This window comes from Diprion similis, chromosome 8, assembly GCF_021155765.1.
Source record: "Diprion similis isolate iyDipSimi1 chromosome 8, iyDipSimi1.1, whole genome shotgun sequence".
In the NCBI taxonomy this organism is placed as follows: domain Eukaryota; kingdom Metazoa; phylum Arthropoda; class Insecta; order Hymenoptera; family Diprionidae; genus Diprion; species Diprion similis.
In genome coordinates this window covers 24035267-24056923 of record NC_060112.1, presented here as the reverse complement: position 1 = coordinate 24056923, position 21657 = coordinate 24035267, and the positions used below count along the sequence as shown (strand labels likewise).

The 21657-nt window shown below is 36.7% G+C and overlaps 3 protein-coding genes across 4 annotated transcripts; 1 reads left to right on the top strand and 2 right to left on the bottom strand.

Annotated features, from left to right (window-relative positions):
• Positions 1-628: 628 nt before the first annotated feature.
• On the bottom strand, positions 629-12798 carry LOC124410074. The gene is made up of 10 exons (XM_046888193.1): positions 12789-12798; positions 5548-5604; positions 3873-5456; positions 3410-3503; positions 2303-3330; positions 2064-2220; positions 1797-1967; positions 1361-1679; positions 952-1249; positions 629-838 (listed from the first exon to the last, which is right to left on the bottom strand). Exons 3-10 carry the CDS (start codon positions 5328-5330, stop codon positions 776-778), a joined length of 3588 nt encoding a protein of 1195 aa, XP_046744149.1. The 5' UTR covers positions 5331-5456; positions 5548-5604; positions 12789-12798; the 3' UTR covers positions 629-775.
• Positions 5748-9659, top strand: LOC124410075. 2 transcript variants are annotated; one of them, XR_006929567.1, is made up of 6 exons: positions 5748-5972; positions 6470-7197; positions 7348-7470; positions 8010-8177; positions 8294-8564; positions 9069-9205. XR_006929567.1 is itself a non-coding variant. In XM_046888196.1 (6 exons), exons 1-6 carry the CDS (start codon positions 5933-5935, stop codon positions 9345-9347), a joined length of 1503 nt encoding a protein of 500 aa, XP_046744152.1. In that variant the 5' UTR covers positions 5748-5932; the 3' UTR covers positions 9348-9659. The 2 variants fall into 2 exon arrangements, 1 of the variants encoding a protein (XP_046744152.1); XM_046888196.1 differs by having other exon boundaries at positions 8294-8458; positions 9069-9659.
• On the bottom strand, positions 9951-15266 carry LOC124410076 (interferon-related developmental regulator 2). Its single transcript, XM_046888197.1, has 6 exons — positions 15009-15266; positions 12297-12781; positions 11920-12146; positions 11475-11718; positions 11157-11375; positions 9951-11012 (listed from the first exon to the last, which is right to left on the bottom strand). Exons 1-6 carry the CDS (start codon positions 15040-15042, stop codon positions 10926-10928), a joined length of 1296 nt encoding a protein of 431 aa, XP_046744153.1. The 5' UTR covers positions 15043-15266; the 3' UTR covers positions 9951-10925.
• Between the last annotated feature and the right edge of the window lie 6391 nt (positions 15267-21657).

Sequence of the window (21657 nt, the reverse complement as noted above, 5' to 3'; positions counted from 1 at the left end):
CAGCATATATTATTGTAGCTCGGAATCGATTTCGTCTACATCGTTCGATAAGTTTTGCACCTGTTGTGTTTTTTTTTCATTTCTTTTTTTAATTTTCCGGACATTCATTGCGGTACGACGAGAGTCAAGAAAGTAATAAGCATAGAGTATTACATACGCAATTTTTTTCATTACTGCTATGAAATTAGGTAAATATATTTTGTAGCAATAAACTCAGGGAACACAAGAATATGGATAGTTTATTCGTCACCTGCCGGTCGAGTTCGTTGAGGTAATTTAGGATTTGCGTCACTCGACTTTATCGGATATAATGCTACAGCTATAAGGAAAAATGTAGTTCCCAAGTTGCATACGATTCGTATGAATTGTGTATTTATATGCAATTGAGGATTTGATGTAAAAATGGAAACCAATATTACCATGCAGTTGATGACGATGATAATAATGAAGTTTCGAAGGCAATGAATGATTTTTTTAGTAAAAATATCACGAATACACTTTAATACGAAGTAAAAATGACAAAAAATTTTGACTTTCGGTATAAAAATAATTTAAACTCATATTCTTCCATGGTTAAAAATTTCACACACACATTCTCATTTACAACCGCAATATTGTTAATGGACATTCTGGATATGGTGATCCTTGTAATTGGATATTCATCGACAATTGTAACTTAAAACGGAGCTGCATTACTGGACTATATACCTACGCTATCGGAAAATAAAAAAATATATGTATATAAAAAATATTTTTATAGAAGGAAACATTTGAATCACCCACAGTTCTCCTTATCTACTAAGTTGTTGCCACTGTTACGTCGACGAATCTTCGATATCTGCAAATGAAGACATATTAATTGGAATCTCTCAATATAATAGACGGTCATAATTATGTAATAGGGTTATTATTCTTCGAGTGTTATTTGCATGACAATATTGTTCTGCTTACCAGATTAAATGGTTTAAATTTAGCAGCCTGATTGTTCATAGTTTTTAAAGGACTTTTGAGTATCTGACTTTCACTTTTGCTATGGACAAATGGTGCCTTTTTTGGGGTATTTGACTTCACCAACGATTTCGTTGGAGAGCCAGAAATATTCAAGGGTTTAACTGCCTCCTTATAACTTTCTCTCGAAAATCCGGCCAGCGGTGAATATTTTGGAATGCTAGACAGAGTTGTATTGTGCCCCTGAGCTCCTTGAGAATTGCGTCTTTTTGTGGGAGACAACGTTTTATTGTGTCTGTCGCTACGGAATAAAAATTTCACGACATTATAGATTTGTCCACACAAATACGACGTAAATTACTACGCATTATAGGGATACCGAATTCAAAGGCAATTCAAATCCTGTCCTTACTTTTTGGGTGAACCCTGGGAACCGCTGCCGTTAGTGATACCGTGAGTGGGCACTGGTGTTACAGGGGAGATGTTGCAGGAGAATCTTGGTTTTGTCATGTTCTTAGAAACCTGCAATCTCATTTTGCGATTCCTGGATCCACCACCATCCGGTGTGGATGACGCTACAGGTTTATCCCTTGGCGATTTCTTAGCGATGTTTATTGAAATAATAGAATTTGGAGTGCTGCTAGTCCCCACAGAGAAAGTAGGGGGTAAATTGGAACTTGATTTAGGAGGGGTTCTTGGTATTGATATCTGTCCCTTTGAACCCAATGACCCTGAAAATATAGGTAATTGTTTAAATAAAAAATTTAATAAAAACCAATTATTCCTAGTTTTCCAATTCTAAAACTTGATGGAAAATTTAAATCAGTACATTTGTGCTGAAATTTTACCTCGTCTCTGCATGTTTCTTACTGGAATTAAGGCTTTCAAGGGACCATTTTTGCTAGTAGCACTTTCTACAATGGATTTCTTTTTCGGTTTATATTTGCCAGCAACTCCAATCACAGATGCTCTACCTTTGCTTAATTCTTGTCCAATTGATGAGGATTTTTGCATTGTGCCTAGATAAGATAAGAAAACAGAAGGGGTGTTATATTTTGTAGTACAAATCATGGCAGTGAAAAATGATTAAAAAGAAGTAATTTGGAATTAGTCACCGATTTTGGGAAGTGCACTGCAAGATGACGCCCTCTTAGTACTATCAGAATCTTTTTTCTCTTTTGCTTTTGACAGAACTGCTGTGGACGTACTGTTACGTTTAGGGCCGCTCATCGACATGCTTCGTTTTTTTAAAATCAAAGGAGTGCATTGAATCTATATTGAAAAATAAATTTAAACTAGGAATGTGACTAATTTAAGGCAGTAAATATTTTATTCAATCACGAATTTTACGAACCTTCATTGATGAGTCTATACTTTTTTTACGCTCTGATTTGATTGCATTAGTTTTGGTTTCAGACTGCCGAGCTTCATCTTCTGGCTCAACTGTTGATTTTTTTTTCGACAGAGCTTCAGTCTGTGCCTTCTTTGGTGTTTCCTGATGTTTGGATTTCGTCATTTGACCATTTTCAAAATGTAATTGATTTGTGGCCAAGTTCAAAACTTTCCGTAAATTTGTGAGAAGTGAAAGTGGAGAAGACTCGTTTTTACGTCCACCCAATATTTTACTAAGATTTGTAATCAGTTCCAATGCTTCTGCTTGATCAACCAGCATTGCTTTTTGCTCATTTTCCTCTATATTGGAACTGTCAGATTTTTCAGATAAATTCACTGTGTTTTCCTCGGTAGATGGTGAAAAATCAGGCATTACAGACTTTTCAATTTTGTTTATTTCCTTGTTATCATTCAAGTTCATCTCTAAGCTTTCATCATTTTGTATTTTAAGAACTTTCATACCATTTGACATTCCAGCAACATCGTTATCCTCATGACTCTTTTCCAAATTTTCTTGTCTTATATTTTCAATGGAACCTAATTTTGACAAACATCTCTTTGGACTTTTGCTCAAGTTATTGGTTCCCTGCATGCAGCTGGCCAACAACTGAGCATTGCTTTCATATTTAACACCCAAGACTTTCTCTAAATTTTCAAGCAATGTTATTGCCTCAGGATTATTTTCTCTATGAACTATCTTTTCAAGATCCAAAAGTAATGTCGCAGCCATTACTTTATTCGTGGTATGGTCTTGATCGATAAATTCACTTTCTAAATCTTTGATTCTTTGAGAAATTACTGAGTCAGATGGTTTGCTGTTTGCAATCCTTTTCAGGTCACCGTTTTGATCTGAATTTGGGCCAGTTTCACCTTTTGCAGGAGATACAGGCAATTCAATTAAATTATCAACTGCAATTTCATCATCTGAGGTGGGCAGAAAATCAAAATTCCATTGTGACGATGACAGTAAATCATCAGTGCTGTTGAATGCTTTAGGTATAAAAAATAGAAACATATTATTAAACCTTATTGCAACAATGAACTTAACTTCTTTAATTAAATTACTTACAGCTGGAACTGAATTGTTCTGCAGCTTCGGCGAAGGTTCGAGAAAGTAATTTTGCATCCTGCAATACTATCGGGTGGACTTTGCTGTTGTTCTCCTAAGTAAAGCAATTAAAGTATTATTAGGATGAAGCATAAATTTTTAAATTCCGATACTGATCATTTTCGAATCTTATTTTAGAAATGGTCCGATATGATTAATAAATTCATCAATGATACAGCAGTGTACTAAATCTGTTTACTACATTGACAGCACTGCAGAAATCATGCGGAAACTAGCAGGTGATGCGTCTGGAATGCTTTCAGGGAGTGAGCAAGCGATAAAATATCAAGGAATATATTCAAAAGAGTTCCCTGAATAATCCTGCCAAGTTTCATCGTATGGTCATCCCCTGGACCCTTTCCGCCTCTGTTACCTGCTAGTTTCAGCATCATACTGCAGAAAACAAATTTCAGTTTAAACTTACAACGAAAACAGAATCTGAAGAATGATTGGACACAGAAGTCACATTGTTGCCACCACAATCAAAATCAATCAATTTAGATTCTCTTTGTATATCATTTTCCTGGCCGTTTTCCATTTTGGTATTAACAGAACAATCTTTGTCAGTTTCTAGGAAATTCTTAACCTTGTGATACGGACTGTACAGAGGCAACTCTCCGATGTTAGTCACTGACTGTAGTTTCACTTTTTCAAGTCTGAGAGCCAAGTCTGAGATTTTAACAGAAGTTTTCAGCGGAGTGTTCATCAAGTAATCTGCAGTCTTAGTCGTTCTTGAGACATTCGACAAATTGAGACTGGATTTAGCGGAGGAAAAGCTCTTCAGTATTTTTGATGACTCACTATCCAACATAAAAGCCTTGTTGTTAGTATTGTCGGAGTACATGGAAGACACCGAACCATAAGAGTAGTAATTCGGTCTAGGGGTACCAGAAATTTTCGAAATATCAAACAAGTCCGAAATGGCAGTGCTGCCAGTATCAATGAATCCATTATTCATGAAGTTGGTGTAACAAGTGGATGCATTTGATACCGATAAGATCTGAGAATTACTCGGAATATTTCTGAGCTTGTTGGTATCGGCTGTAGATTTGGATCTGGGCCGAAATGTGGTTTCCTCTTTGTCAGGAGACTTAGGTAGAGGCTTGTTACCCTGCGATAGAGATCTTCTGTGCTTAGAAGATTTGATTAGCAAGTGTTCAAGGTCTGTAGGATTTTGGCAATGGTCAGAAAAGCCAGAATCTTTGACATCCAGGATTACCTTTACATTGTTGTCTACTAAATTTTCTTTGACTTCGGAGAGACTGTCATTCATTGCGGATTGATTCAGTAAGGAGCAATTCTCTGGGGAAGGCGGCATCAAGGTAACGATTGGAGTGACAACGCCATTGTCATTTTCGAAAGGCGATTTCGGCATTCGAGAATCTGAGCAATTATCCTCCAGCAAATTCGTGTTGTTCAAATCACTGATGATGCTCTGATTTGTGCTTAGATTCCAGGATAATTTTTGAACACGATTAAGATGCTTGTTTAGGATTTCTCCCATCAAGGGTTCATCCAGAGTTCTGTTTACCTTTAACACATCGGAATGCCTTCTGCGCTTTGGCGAGAAATCCTCTCGATGCTTACTTCTTTTTGCCGACTTCTGGGGGCTTTGATTGTTGGATTGAAGCGCTTTTTCCAAGACAACTTCGAACGGGTCGTCCTTTCTGGCCATGTAATCTGCGGTCTCTTTGAACACTTTGTCGAACGGATTGTTCTCAAGGCTGGAACGTTTTCCATGACGAACAAAGTCTACGATGTTCAGCTTTTTCTTGTCGTCATTGTCGACGACAATCGTTGGTCCGGGTATCAGAGGAGTGGGAAGCCTTGATGTAGCCGAATTACGAGGGTCTGGGCTGTTCAAATCAATCAAATCACACATGATGATTCGATCGAGGCGTCAGCTTCAATATGTTAATAAATTCAGAACGATTGCGGTTTATTCGAAATAAGGAGAGCCAGCTCGCCGAGTGAGTTTCGCCCGTTAAAATGGGCACGAAACATTAGCCTGAAACAAGATATTTTGTTTTTTCAGATCAGATATACGAGTATGGAATGTGTGGAGTTTCATCTGTTCTTTATTCGAATGTTAGACTTACTTTTAAAACAATTATTTGAAATGTACAACAATAACAGAAAAACATTCACCCACTCGACTCTCACGACACGAATTTCATTTTACGGTTAGACAGCATTTTCAAATAAATCTTTACCAACGCCATCTGACGTGAGAAAAAAGAGTCACAAATATCAGTGCTACCCACTCACGGCAAAGTTCATGCTGGTCATTCGACGCAGGTTGGCAACACTGAAGGAGCAACGCTCGTGACGTACGTCCGGTTATTCAAACTAACATGGCGCCAGCCGATCATATGTTCCGGCCGCTTTCAATTTTAGTATATTTTTAGAAATATCATATATAAATAGTATAAGGCGCACAAAGAGTGGTTTTAATGTTGTCGTTATTTTACGCTGAATTCAAACATGAGTAAAGGCTGCTGGAAGTTTGACGATAATGATCAAGGTAAGCCTAGTTAGGTAACCTATTATAGGTTATACACAAATGTCAAACGGCATTGAACTGATAGCTCGATAAAGATCTAGTTCTTTTTTATTTTACCTTTTTTCATGCAGTGAAAGTATTTACGCAGCTAAATTGTACACTGGCATCTGATTTTCAAATTGTTCAATAATTTCTCAGTCATCTTTGTATCGGATCAGGACGGTAACCAGACATTCGCTATATCTATTTAGTATACTATTTTTACTAAGCAACGTCGAGTCCTATTCGCCAATAAGTTTATTCACGCAACATTACAACACGCATCCCACACATGAACTAAAAATTGGCAAGATGTGGAAAATGTAAACTCAATTTAATGCGCAAATTTTCTAGTTTTTTTCATTCACCTGACATTTAATTACACAATCCGATTTGTATTTTGTTTGTTCTATTTTTACAAAAATAAATTATCTAATAATCCATTGTAAAGATTCTTGTCAAACTTACAATGCTAACAGCACTTTATATCGACATCGAGGAGGATTCAGATGACGTGAGGCGAAGAACGGCATACAGCTGCTGGAATGATCTTCCAGACATTTTGCTGGAAGAAATATTTTCCTATTTAACCATACGCGAGCGTTACTATGCTTCGCTTGTCTGCAAGTCATGGTATCACGCGTTCAAATTGCAAAAAGTATGGTCGTTATTTGTGCTGGAAGACAGAACACTGACTCGTGGAAAATTCAACTACTACAGTGGATGGGAGTATGTTCTGGATCACATGCGTACTTCGATGTGCCTGAACAAAGTTGGAAAAAATTTCAGAACCCTCATCTTTGAGCCGATGCTGAATTTCTACAATTTGTTTGAATTCATAAATATGATATCTTGGTACACGGAGAAGCAAGGGTCTGACAACACCTCTGTCGCTGGCGTTGGTACATTGATCAGAAGATTAAAGTTCACATTTCCATGCAACATGGCCAACAGAGACGATCCTACAAGAATCAGGGTCTTTGGAACTGGAGGAAAATTGCTTGAAGCTCTGAAACGATTGATGGGAAATTTGGCAAATCTGAGGTGCTTGGAACTGATTGACTTGATGCTAGACAATAAAGAAGCTGTACATTTATTGGACGACGTTTGCACAGGTTGCACAGAAACGTTGTCCAAACTTGTATTGATCAACACAACGAAAAACAGATGTCCCTTGCTCCATGTTGGAATGTTTCTGAATTTGAATGTAAGCTTTTTCTTTTTCGTACTACGTTGTAAATCATGGACATAAGCCAGGAGTATGAAAAAATAAATTAGTCACTACTGGATTAAAATATATTTTTTACTTTTCGTTACTGCTGCTTGCACAATGAAGTACACAAAGAAATTATTTCAGATTCTCGTCATCAGTCCTCAAAATCTTCACGAGGATGTAATAGAACTGCTTGGTTACACAAAACTCCGCCACTTGCATATTTTGCAAAATCGATTCAGTCCTGTGGATTCAACAGTTCAGTTGGTAATATTCTGTTAATTATTCTCACATTATAATAATACAATGTATTTCACTTGAACTTTTCAGACTTAGATTTGACTTCCGTCGGTGTTTTTGGCTATTTTTTTATCTCAGCTATCTCTTTCATCCCAGTGTCCTATTTTATTTAAGAAAGATTACAATATTTTTATGAACAGTCATATTTCAACTTTATACGGTCGCCATTGTTCTCAACACAAGATTCGGATTGTAGTAAAGAGGATGAAATTGCCAAAGTACGGTCTTAAAATTCAAAGTAAATCGGTTCAGCCAGTTTGAGATAACACAGTCACTGCAAAACATATCGCTCTGTGAATTGATTGACGCTATCTTCAATAACAATGCTTCCAATTTATTGATTTTAATAAAAACAAATGCATATTGAAACACAATTAAAATACAATTAGAAAATTGTCTGTAGACTTATAAATTTCCAAATTCATCCACTTTTTTAGCCGAAGTTGTACACACCTACTAAAAAATTTAACCATCACAAATGTTATTGTAAATACCTCTGTTTCCAGCCAAAGTTTGATGCATGGCGCAAGATGAAAGCAAACAATCCTCAGCTGCGGGTTCACTTCGAATTAGAGAACTCGAAACCCACCGACTTTGCTTTGCCTGTTGATATAGCACTGCAAAATGGAGCCATCCCGTGCTACAGCATTGTTATGGATAATCCAAACACTAAGGTTTCATTACATTCAACATATCGCTGAAAAAGTTTCAACACTATTTTCTAATCAGTATGATGATTATTTATATTCAATAATATTAATCAAATGTTTTGTATACTTTTCCCCAACAGCATTCAGCATTTACGTTGACAACTCACGGAGCATACTTTGAGTCTACTTTAAGAGTCTACGCATTTAAAGGATTGTCCAGATATTATCAGCATAAAAATTTTTCTAAAAGACTGGACGAAGCGCTAGTTCGGTTTTGCAAGTCTTGCCCGAACCTCCACACACTGGTAGCATCTTGTGCTTAGATTCTTACAACGCTGCCTAAGCGTTGGTTGCAGTCTACTTTCACACTGCACTTATGCTAACTGCGTGTGCTTAACGTTGTCGCATGTTGTGAGTCATTCTTTTCTGCTAACAAGGCTACAACTAATAAATAACAAAGTCTACTTTCGTTTCCTTATTATAATAACGAGTTTTGAAACGTTTTATGAAATAATAAGAGTAGTAAGGCTTTTTGAATCCATAATGTGACTTGTCATAACTGATGAGAAATAAAAACGTATTTCGGCTGATGATTGCGTTTTGGATAAACGTCGTTGTCAATCAAAAGTGATTTAAGAGCCTGAACCTGTTTATAAAATTTTTCACGCGAAAAGTCCTACTGAAAAACAGCTTTACTTTTGCCTTTGTTAACGCTATGCCAATGTGTTTGGTTGTGTGGACTATTTCTAACTAATGAAAATATTTTTTCTCCTAATATTAGATATGCTATTTTTCACATGTTAATGTAATGAGATACCGCTAATGAAAGTCAAATCTTGACGCTTCTTTCTAATTATAAATTCACTAGCCAAATTATTATTTACATTTGAGATTTATAATATTGTTTCTCCTCAGATGGTTCGTGATAAAATGTCGACAGCGACAATTCTCGAGATTGTGAAAACAGCAAAAAACCTTCGCTGTTTATTTGTTAGACGAAATGTGATACTTAAAAGATTTGATGGAGCCTGGTCAAAGCTGAATAATTGGACACCAGAACATTATCAATGGTTAAAAATAAACAGTCGAAGTTATGAAGACACGGAGAGAGAAGTATCGAAGGTATTGGGATACCGATGGCACATGCTTTCAGAAAAAGAATTCAAGAACCAACAGCTGAATATTTACACATAACTGGCAATAAAACTTTGGAAAAAATGCATTTTTATGAGCATATCTCTTGCGGGAAAAATAAAAAAAAATTATTTCCCATATCATTTGATAATTCAGGCTTATTGATAATTTCTACCAGTTGAAAGCTCACAATTTACGACCTGTGTAAGATGTAAGCTAATTATATTGTAGCATCTAGTACAGCTAGGTGTTGAAAAAGCTTTCAGCTCGGTTAGCTCTCTAAACTAGTCAGATGATGGAGTACGTACAGTGATAACCATTTGACCCAATTTTTGGATCGATTTTGCCTTATCTATTCACGATTATGACGTGCAACGAAAGGAAAAATAAAACACTTTTGCTCGAATTCACTAACTACATTTGTATTGCTTGATTTCTGTTCTAGTCTTTATGACTTATAAAGATGTGGATAATTGCATATACATATCTCGAAGCATCTGTGATTTTTTTTGTTTATCTAACAAAAATTGTATTACTAATTGTAAGAACAATATTTCTTGTATCGTATCGGATTGTTATTAAATTCGACTGTTTGCATTTAAGTGTAAAATAAATGTTTTTAAACCAAAATTGAGAGCAGCTTTTTTACTGTCGGTACATGACACGTTATATGTGTATGAAATATTTCTCGTTTAATGATAAACTTATTAGATATGTAATCAAGTACGATAAATAACTATTCCAATCCTTAAGTGATTACTAAAATTACACTGGTGAAGAATCGGGGTTTTAGTTTAATATTACGTGAATGTCGACAGGTATGGGCAAGAAAGTCTAAAAACTTGGGTTAATAATGTGTAACGTACATAATATTTTTACAAAACAGTCTAAATTACATAACATATTTAAGTATAAAGTACATCAATTGTGCAACTCTAAGCAGTTTTAAAATTGTATATCATTTGTATATACATTTTTTTCTACACTTTGATTGCAGAGCCATCAATTTATAGTTTCGTGAAAAGTAATTAAAAAAAAAGAAAGAATAACTTCATTTTCTTTAATTATTATCGTGGATATCTATTACGATGTAATAAATTGGTATGTGAAATTTAATTGGAACAAAAATTCAAGTCAATGCTGTCTTCTGGATATTGATAACAGTTTAAAAAACGAAAAAAATCTAATCAACTGACTTCTACCAACACGATGCCCAACAAGGTATAGAGAAAAAAAAATCCCATAATAAAAACATGCGCTACGGAAATTACAAATTCCAATAATTGTCTTTCTAAAATCAAATACTAATAACAACTTCGAACATTTTCGTTTGTCGGTTGTTGAAGTGCTACAAACGTATTCCGGGATTTAAACGTACGATATTTTTGACTGGTTGCCCCAGAATGCAATGATTATCACGATAACCTTTCTTTTTATACTTTTTCTCCTCCGAACAACAAAAAAAGCAAATCAATTACTGTATGTACAATTTTTTTCTTTCACATAATAGTTTTATAGTACGAATAACATTTGCTTGAATTTTCATTATTAGATATTAAGCTAAATAAATAGTGATTTCGATAATGTTATAAGATTGTGTGGATTAATTATTTAGTCGATTAAATAATAAAATTTAAATTAGGAAGCCAGAGTAGCAGATCGTTTGTCCCGGTTTTTGTTGCGCTGCCTTGTTCGTGCTTTGAACGCAGCAGCATTTAAAAGATTCTGAAAAGAAACACACATAAGTTAACTTTTCTTCAATAAAGGAAAATATCTTTGACACAAGTACAAAAATTCAGTCTATCTAGATATTGCGGTGGTGATTAGGGGAAAAAATGATAGTTTATTCAAGTAAATAAAAATGCTCACCCTTTGCTGTTTGGTTGCTCTTCTTTGTGCCGATTGAGGTGCCAGGACTCTGTCTCCCAAACTAAAGATCTCGCGGAGAAGCTTATTTTCTCCTAAATGAATATTGAGACCCGGGCCAAGGAGGCGACAACAAGCGGTGTATTGAACTCGGGAGCACCAGTCTTCCAAGTACAGCGTTTCATGTCCGAACTTTATTTGTAGCTCTGGAAACTCATCCTCCTGATTGAAATGAAAAAATAACATGAAATATGAGTGTTTCTATATTGAAGTATACAAACTTGTATTATACAAGCACACGTTTCTCATATGCCTGCTCACCACTATGTATCGCAGTATGTCTCTAAAACTGGCCTTCTGTTGTTTGCGATCTTTCTTGGCTCTATGTCTGTTCGAATCAGTTGCTAAATCCTTGAGAATTGCGATAAGATCTATTGCCCAGAATATTTCGTTTTCCTCCGAGTAATCGCGACCAAGCTCAAATATTACAGCCAAAGCATCGCCGGCCGCTAGGCGTAGTTCTAGATGTGAAGATTCCAGTAATTCCCGTATCTGAATCAGCGATCTGAAGCACAGAATATCAGTTACACGAAATACTCGAGAAAACATTTCAATAGCTTTCATGTTTGAGACCTTATATTCAAATGAATAACGAGACTATTCAAATGATTCGAGAGTCTGTTATAATGTTCAATGTAGCAAACGGAAATAGAGTAAACTGAGTAATTGCTGTAAATGGGTAGTTTAAACAGTTGTATAAACGTACAGCATGTAGGAGTCCGTGGTGTTACTACTACTGATCAAGTTGTGAACATCTGAAGATGCCATAAGCGTCAAGAGAAGTGTCCATGCTGAGAGAATTGTTGCCTGCAGGGCCGTAAGATCAGCAGAAGCAGAATCAAAGAATGCGGTCAAAAGTAGTTGCATAATTTCGATCGTATCTGCAGCGTCATTGCCTGATAAAAATTGCATCATACTAAGGGTCCAGTAACACTGTAAAAATAAAAAGAATAATATCAACTATATTGTAGATGCAAGTGAATACTGCAATAATTAGGTTCAAAATTCAGCAGTAGGATAAGTTTTATTTATAATAATAGCATTTTTTTTTTTCTAAATTTTTTTCAATCTATCTTTCTTTACCTCAGCTCTGGCAGTTGGTGAGATAGACTTGTTATTGGCAGTAGATATTAAAACAGACTTGAGATCTTTGACTATTATTTCGGCACTATCAAAAGCTCCAAGTTGAACGCATAGTAAGCTAGCAAGTCTGGCAGCAGCAGATTGTTCGTCGCCTCGTCCCTTCTTGAGGGCTCGTTCTATGCTATCAGTGATTGTCATTTTTCTGTCCTCCACAAAGTCTGGAATGTATTTCATAGTGAAGGCCTTTTCTATGCCGTTGAAGCATGTCGTTCTTGACTTGGCACACTTCTGGGTAAGACCATCGATCGCTTCCTTCAGCTTTTCTTCTAGAGCTTCTTGCTGAGCTATTTCATCCACCTCATTGTCATTGATGTTACCGTCATCCATCACGCTGCGACTGTCCGACTGACCACTAGCAACGCTACAAGCGTCATTGTTAATCGACTCGTCGTCAGACATCAGCTCAGCCCTTTTTCCACCATGAGCTAAAACAACATAAATTAAATGTAAAAATCAAATTTTTCATAAAACATCGCATGCTGTTGAAAAAAACGCATATTTATATAGACTAGGACTCTTGGTATGACGAAAGTTATAATTTGACTTTGGTTAAACAAAAACTATACTCATGTGTTGCTGACATTAAAAATTGAAATACTTAAATTATTTGAGGTAACAAGGCATAAGAATAATATTTGATAAGGTAACAAAATTTATGAGTCCAACGCCAAGAGGTATGAATATTTATATGGACTATAAATTGGAGGTCAGCACTATTGGTTGCTGAACATTAATAAGGTGAGGTAGAGCATAAGTTTAATATCCTGAAGGTTGTAATAATTTCGTCATCCTTTCAAATTAAACTATAAAGTTATTTCTCATTCTGGGATCTTGTAGTGCCGTAAAAATAGATTGTGCAATCTTTTGATTGTAACATATTAGGGTATTTCTACTGATTAAGTCGTTGATAATAATATCAAATTTGTTAATCTGATAATCAGCGAGCGCTTGACTATAAACCTTATTAATATGACATATTCCGTGATTGAATATTTCCTGTTAACAATAAATCAAGGAAAAAAAATTCTGCTAGTATTGTGAGTGTATTCATCAAACACTAACAACTCAGCACAATATACTAAAAAAATAAATGATTGAAAAATGCAACGTGTTTACATTGCTGTGGGATGCAAGTTTTTCAAACAGCTGCTAAAGTCTGCATTGAGAATAAGTCACGTTCACCTTGGGGACAGGTGGGAAGGAGAACAGAGACAGTAAAACCCCTTTCAAAATTCTCGGAGAAAAAGAATTGTGGTAAATACGTGCGAACCAAGACTCAAGACTTTTAGAAACAGCTTTGCTCATAAACCATGGTCTTTAATCAAAGATAATGGACATTCCAAAGTCATACCAACGCTTGATATTCACTTATCAGAAATTAATTGTAAACATATTAGTTAGACCTGCGATCCGCATGTTATATTCACATTAACCAAGTGCTAAAGTTATAATGGATATTTTTGAGTGAATTTGATTTTTTTTAAGGATGAATGGAACTCACAGCCCGAATCAAAAGTTAGGAACAGAGAAAATTTTTTAAATACATATCCAGCAGTCTGGATATCGTGGATGTTGGTTAAATTTTCTCGAATTCTTATTTGAGTTCACCATCATTGGTGCCAATCACAGCTGGAGATGTTTTGAATAATTTTTTTCTATTACCCAACTTTTGATTACAATTGCGGTTCCTATTTATTCGTAAAATTAAACGAATTAGAATTAAATGCAGTGTATCAGATCCCAAAGTGCGTTTATTGCAACTTGCAATATGTCATGATAAGAAGTCCCATGCGTCCTAATTTGTCGCCAGCATATGCAGGAGGTTTATTTCAGAATAGAAATGTTCCAAGCGCTGTAGTTTCACAAGTATTAACTATCACACGTTACATAACATGTGGCTAACAGCTGTGTCGACTGCAACGATACACACGCTAGCAGTTTTGTATAAAGATTTTATTTACATTGACTATCAGTTATGACGCTGTTGAAATTTCGCAGAAAGCAACTAAACAAAATCGTACCTTTTGTAAAAAGTGATTTGTTACAATAATTACGCGTTTGAAACAGATGCAAATAACATATGATTATTTTTCGAAGAATCTTATTAGTGGGAAACAAGCGCACTCCAGGTCAACGCGATAAGAAGAATGATAAAGTTAAGCTTGCAAGGTGAATTTGAAGATTGTTTCAACGAAATTTCTATTGCGCCGTTCGGAATGGCGCATTGGCAAGCCACGATCCGCTGAAATTTCGGAGGCATGGAAGTCACATGGGGGTCAATACGGTGCCTGTCTCGTGGCCATGAGCTATTCTGATCCTAGAAAATCGGATTACGAACGCCTGGCGATAAGCGCGTACGAGGAGTCAGCGAGAAAAACGAACGACAAAAAAATAGGATGATTTTAAATATAGCTTATTTACAGGGGTCAGGTGAAGCGAGAAAGAAATTACACCGAACAGAGAGACGATGAATCATGCGACGATCGTCCTCGACAGTTATAACAAAGTGCAATGCAAACAACACAGCATATGTCGGGTGAAGTGAATGTGATGGGAAATATTCCACGGAGAGGAATTTATGGGGAAAATTTTTCGGGGTGATATTATTCTGGCAAATTTATACGTATATTGGTTTGAATGATTCTTTCTCACCTGACGATCGCTTTTTGCTTCCTTTTCCTGGCATGGTGATTTGCCTTTTCAGTTGCACAATTTATACTAGCGAAATGACTCGATCAAGAGGGTAAATATCTCGCACTATTGTTTTTCCTTCGTATACTGAACACGCTGTATGAATTTGTGATTAAAATTTGATAAGAACTCATTAACATGATGCGAAGTCTTCAAAACATGCACGTCGAGACAGCCAACGCCGGGCCTTCTCAGCTATCGTTGCTCTCGGAGCAATGAAGTCCGCAGTTCTTACGACTTGACCACTCCCGGAATCATCCGAACTTTGGCGATCGTTCCCGAACTCTCTCGGCGATCGAATGCGCATGCGCCAATTTACCGCAGCAGATATCAGAGACTACTGCCGTACAAAGAATATTTTGAAAATTGAATTTATTTTAATTGGCAAGCAAAAAATTCATGTTGAAAGCCAGCCAATTTTCGTTGTACGCTGAATTCTTTTGTCCTAGCATGTCCGTCTTTCCGGATTATGCGAAAAACTTTGGAGTAACGAACGCTGTTTGCAGTGAACTCCGATCCTTCCTCAAGGAAATTTCTACCGCGTGACGTAATGATATGTTGCACAATTATGCATGCGTATTTCACAACATCGCATCAGTTGTATGACGTATTTCAGCTGTGACGTACGACTGCTACCTGCGGCTGACAGTAAATATATAGGAAGAAATGAATCATGCTAGATATTTGAGCGGTCGTACGTGGGGCAAGATTGGTAGATTTTTTGAATTAGATAAATTTTTTTTCGAGAGATCGTTTTCTGTAAGCAGTTTTCAATGTAAACTGTTTGGAAATTTGAAACATCTCCAATTTGATGGTAGTTACGTCCACTGCTGGGTAGAATCCTTCAATATATGCATATAAAATGAAAACTTGAATATACTTTCAAACCATTATTTGAATGGGTAAATGTGAATGGCTACTATGAGAAAATTTAAAATATTAACTGCAAAATGCCATTTACATTTTAAATGCCTATTTTAAATAAAACCATTTCAAATATTACCCAGCATCTGTTTCGATCCCATAACTTTTCTCATATTTGGGACAGGATCGGGTAATTTGTAAGTTAGGATTTTATCTACAATTGAGTAAATATTAATTCGAGATATTTCAAGCAATGGGAGCAACGAAATTCTAGAATGACTAGAGAGAAGACCACCCTGATGTGGATACATAAAAATACGAATCAAATATTAAGAACATAATAAAATTTTTGGAATCGACACACTACCGGGTGAAGTTTTCGACGACATGAATTTAAAAATAGCTGAATTATTATCGTACTGGTCACCACGTTACCGAAAACGGTAGAGTCTTTAGCGCGTTTTTTAAACGTGTTGTCCTCCAAACTCACAACACGTTTCTATCAGTTGAGCAGTTACGTTTTGCCGTATCTCTGTTATGCACCTGATCATTTTTGACCTTTTTGACCAATAGAATTTTCGCTAGATTCATGATATGTTCATCATCTATAGTCATAGTGTGTTTTCTTTTGCAAGTTGCAATGTTACAGCAGCGGTGCACGCAACTAAGTAAATTCTCTGTCGGTACTGTTTTATCATCGGTGCTATAAATTTTCACAATCCTCCCGGACTATACCGACCGAGGTGATTACCCATAACCACTATCGAGTTCACTGATCGTCCTACGGATGACACGGCTGTCGATATTTTACAAACGCAAGAAAATTGCAATTACCCGGAATCTTGTATGCGTATGTTGTTCAGATTCAAATCAGCGACGGGTCGAACCGGTCGAACGAATGACAATCGATGTGTATCGCAAGCAACAGGTCGAATCTTGACATTTTGCAACTTCAAATTGACTAGATTCGCGTTGTTGTTGTACTGCCAAAATCTGGGACGGTTATGTTACTAGATTATGTCGACCAATGATAATATGCACTTGTAGTTGTCATAATATGGAAGCACCATCATGTACTTCCATTTCCATATTATGTCACAGTGAACTGCGAACACGTATAAGTAACAATATTGATGATAATAATAATGTTAATGATGATAACAACAAAGATAAAAATCGGTAATAACTCTAAAAGCGAGGAAATAATTGCCAAAAAAATCATTTTTCATACGGGAAATCATTTCGTACGTAAAATCATCTTAAAGAAGAAAAAGTAAGCATCCCTTCCAGCATAGATATATGTAATGTAACGGGGCTGGAATTGCTAAGTCCAGGCGAATTTAGGTATACTTTTTGTATTAATTATCTTGCCGAAACAGCTTGGTCTAAAAAAGTGAATTGTCATTCTCATTCTATCATTTGTGTTCAAATTATATACATACATACGCGTATATGAAAAAAGGGTTCTTTTCAAGTTATAGTGAAGTGGGTGTCATGCTAAAAGGATTCAACGATTGTCATCATCAGATTAGATCGATTCTGGGGCGCCTGAGAAGCTGGGATCTGAATAACATGACGCTGAAGCGTCAGGTGAGAAGGGATCGTGAAAATGCAGTGGGGATGAGTCCAATGAATTTGGAAGTCCTATCTATTTTGTTCTCTGATTGTCAGTTCCTTATCCCGGTACCTTATTGCGATAAGTAATTGCAGAGATTGAACAATTGTAGTGAGAAGATCAGGGTTCAACGAAACGTTGTTTAAAGAGGGAAAAAAAAAAACAAAAATGAATGAAAATAAGGTAAATCATAAGGAAATAAATACTCGGTAACACACCGTTGGAGTTGCATTTCAAATAAGTATATTATGCAGTTAACGAAAGAACGGTATAAGAATTGTTTATTTATTACCAGTAAAACTGTTTCACTTCGAGTATTATACCAAGAACAAGTTTCTTACTTATATTCTTGAAATAGAATACAGAGGATGGAAGTTTACTTCATTCGTCGACCGGATGCGCCCTAGATTCCAATTACACCGAAGGCCTCGGCCTTAGTGCAAGCCAATAGTTTGCCAGATCATTTACGTAGTTCGCAGCTGCCTGGTTATGGCACGTTTTGAGCACGTCGACGTTACAGCGTTGATACTTTTGCAATTCGCTGGAGGCAAAAATTAGAGGAATTGACTTTATTGCAGAAAAATTCTACACAGTGTAAGATTTGTGTTAACCCCGCAGACGAATCATTTTGCTACAGAAATTTTAATGTATATACTGCATGATATTTACAGTGGCATCAAGACTTTACTCCATCTTTACTTTCGATCAAATGGCTAATAATTGGAGATGGCTTCTGAAACACGAGCAACGTTTACTTACGCGTATTGTTCGGTGGTCAGATTCCCGCTAAAGTTGCTCCACAGAACATCCTCGTTGAACTTTGGTGGCCGACGACAGGCCATCAGATCTCTCTTTGTAAAAATGATACATTCCGTGCTCCTGCCAGGTACTAGATCTATAAAATATGTATCAATCATATATATTGGAAGACGATCGTGAATGCAGTATTTGCCCACTATATGTACATTCGATAATTTTTAAATCTCAAGTTTGGGGTTTTGTGTCTGAATATCGTGTTTTTTCGACTTGTATACAGGTACTGTTATGAGAATCCGTGACAGCAGCTTCTGGACGAGTTGAGGTATCGATCACAGATGGAGAAACACTTCAATCGTAAAGCAGTGCTCGTTTTGGACGAAATGATCATAACCGACCTTTGAGACGTTTTCCATTGTTCTCGCAGGCAAATCCCAGTGACGAAAATATGATGTCCTCAACGTTGTTATTGACCTCTCGATCCGCCGGCGTCAAGCAATGCTGACCGGATTTTGTAAACTCTGTAACACAGGCTCTGAGAGAATTAATTTTCGGACAGTAGGTGTCCACGTAGGTATTCACTTTGGCAGTATCGTTGAGGAGCCAACTCCAATGGGCATAGTGTTGAGTCAAATTCGTCACGGATTTAATACAGTCTGTAGCGTTTTTTTTTCCCGCCGCGGCGACTTCTTCTGGCCACGAACGATTATTGTTCGCACAAACTAATCTCACAAGGTGTTTGAATTCGTAAACGTAGTAGTTCAATGAACGTGCATCGACTATGCCAAAATTATGGGAGACTTCTAATAATGTTCGAACTACTTGATTTTGACCAAGAACGACGTTGAAGTTGAACATTCCTGCATAAAGAGAAAGAAAAAATCAATTTTCCATCGCCCATACAGCTAACAAATATAGGAAATCGTTCGACATTTTTTGCGTATTTCGATATAACATGACGAATGAATGCTGCAACTTGACTCTCTTTGGTCCGCCGCAATACTTCCACCCTTAGCCTGATGATGGTTTTTTTCCTCCACATTCCCATGTATCCGGGTACTGTTCGTAAAATTACTCCTCGGGACCAAGCGATTGATGGTAGGTATACATGCTTTTACTTACCGACAATGAGAACCGACGTTAGAATATTGTGGACCTTCATTTCGGCAAACCGCGATAAGAACTATCGTACGTTACGTTGCTCGAAAAAAATCTACAACCAGATTCTTAATACGCGTGGATTCCGGTGAGGCATCCGCGTCCGAACTAATCACGTATAATATAAGCGCAAATTTATATACTCCGGCGGGATGTCGGTTGGTCGTTTGATATCTCGTATTTTTTCGACCATTGATCATGCCCCGCGATTCCCTGCCTCCGTTTCTCCGCAATTTCGCCCCGAAAACTTGACGTAGTCCTGCTCTCGACCCTTAATCTTGGGGTGGAGGATGATTATGATTACAGCGCCACGTAGTTACAGATCACATGTATACACGGGGAATTGGTTGTGTATTCGACGGAGATATCAAGGTCAAATTTTTTATTCTAGCCATGTTTTTCTTCCATTTTTCATTTTTCGAACTGCAATGTATCAACAGCTTGACCTTTTTCAATGTATTGCAATTAATTTTTGTATTAAGATCCGAAGCGCCGAATACTTGATACTTACAATTAGACCGGAGATAAAATCATGAAATTCGAGGTAAATATTCTCTAACTGATACTCTTTCGATTGGATAGCAGTTCAAGAGGATGCAATGTCTGTGTTTTTGTTTTCTCTTCAATTTTTAATCAACCCATATTATACAACATGTGTATAATGTATGTTAAATACACGATTATACGGAAAATAGAACTGATTTAGAAAAACAACAGACTAGTGAATAATAAAAATAAGTGGCGGAATAAGGAAAAAGATTTGTTAGTTCGCATCAAACTCGACGCCTTTATAGTTACACAAAATTATGTAACCAACCGCTGAGCAGAACAACATCGTATCTCAAAATATGGTTCAACAACACTGTTTTTCCGAATTAATGCAAGCGATCAAAAGTGTTGTGGACGTTTGATAATATACAATCTTTTTGACACTTCGACCCTGCGAGATGCGCGTTTGCTATTTTCTGGTATGAGGTGATGAGTTTTTAGCTCTTCAGCTCTACATTCCATTACAGATGGTCAGCCTCTCTTTTTCGCAGAATAGCTCGGTGTACCCCTCATTCACAGAAAAATCTGGAAATAACATGAAGTGTAAATACGCGTTAACGTAGTTCCACGAATGATTGTTAATCAAGTGTATGCAAGTCGCAATACTGGGAGTATATTTGACACTATCCAGGAAAGCTGAGATAACATTTATGCAACCCGGATAATTGTGGTCACTGCGTATCGCATGAAACATTTTGCTATCGTTCTCGCAGATAAATTCGAGCAGGGATCTCGAAAAATTAACGAGTATGTCGACAATTTAGCGTTGTTGCGAATCCAAGCAATGCTTGACGGACTTGGCATATTCTTTCACACGATTTTCGAGAGTTAATCTGCTCGGACAATAACTTTTTACGTATATAAGTCTCGATACTCATCCAGTTTGGGATTGCGTTCATTCGTGGTGAGGACCACTTACAATTAGAATCAGGCGGAAAAAGACGTCGAATCGACACCTGAACAGAACAATATCATACCTCGAGAATTGAATTGAAAAACATTGTATCTCAGAATTTGGTGCTACATGTCATCGTATCGCAAGTTGACGTTCTGTTTGCAAAATTTTGCGAGGCTGCGCGATAGCTGGATACACGATTCGTGAAAGAAGAACAACAACACTCAAACTATTGGTGATATTTATAAAAGTTTTAGATAAAAGTTGTATTGTTCGAGAAAACCGTCTTACGAAGCCATCGAAATTTTTTCTCGGTTCAGCAATCAAAGCTACGTTTCAGGTTAACTTCGATTCTTTAAATGGAATCATGTATTTTCTTTTTTCATGACATCGTTGCCGACGTTGAGACGAGTTCAGTGAAATATCATATAAAGTCATTCCAGTCACGCAAAGTATGAAAATTATGGAAAAATTTATTCGTACGGGAATAACCACTTGCAAAGGATTTATAAACCTTGGTTTCCATCATTTTACAAAAGATTTTCGAAACGGGGATCCTTTACCTATGAGCACTTGTTTATTCTTTGCTGAAAAGATCGTCCAAGTTCAGACAGCAAATGTGGTGAGGCACATGCTCCACGTATTCTATTTTTCATATCGTTAAGCGTGGTATTTTGTGTCGAATCGAACGATTCGGAACGTGTCGAAGACACCCGAATGAAAGGTCCTGTTCGTTTGTCGATCGGTTGCCAACAGCAAAATAATTATAATTA

What these genes read in the sequence shown, in the direction of transcription:
- LOC124410074 (XM_046888193.1), bottom strand. Translation starts at nt 5,330, where the DNA reads ATGTGTGATTTGATTGATTTGAACAGCCCAGACCCTCGTAATTCGGCT. An exon ending in AAGAAACATGCAGAGACGAG is followed by an intron (nt 1,680 to 1,796) that starts GTAAAATTTCAG and finishes CTATATTTTCAG; the next exon opens with GGTCATTGGGTTCAAAGGGA. An exon ending in TCCCAGGGTTCACCCAAAAA is followed by an intron (nt 1,250 to 1,360) that starts GTAAGGACAGGA and finishes TTTATTCCGTAG; the next exon opens with CGACAGACACAATAAAACGT.
- LOC124410075 (XM_046888196.1), top strand. Translation starts at nt 5,933, where the DNA reads ATGAGTAAAGGCTGCTGGAAGTTTGACGATAATGATCAAG. An exon ending in TGGATAATCCAAACACTAAG is followed by an intron (nt 8,178 to 8,293) that starts GTTTCATTACAT and finishes TTTCCCCAACAG; the next exon opens with CATTCAGCATTTACGTTGAC. An exon ending in GCCCGAACCTCCACACACTG is followed by an intron (nt 8,459 to 9,068) that starts GTAGCATCTTGT and finishes GTTTCTCCTCAG; the next exon opens with ATGGTTCGTGATAAAATGTC.
- LOC124410076 (XM_046888197.1), bottom strand. Translation starts at nt 15,042, where the DNA reads ATGCCAGGAAAAGGAAGCAAAAAGCGATCGTCAG. An exon ending in ACCACGGACTCCTACATGCT is followed by an intron (nt 11,719 to 11,919) that starts GTACGTTTATAC and finishes TCTGTGCTTCAG; the next exon opens with ATCGCTGATTCAGATACGGG. An exon ending in ACATACTGCGATACATAGTG is followed by an intron (nt 11,376 to 11,474) that starts GTGAGCAGGCAT and finishes CATTTCAATCAG; the next exon opens with GAGGATGAGTTTCCAGAGCT.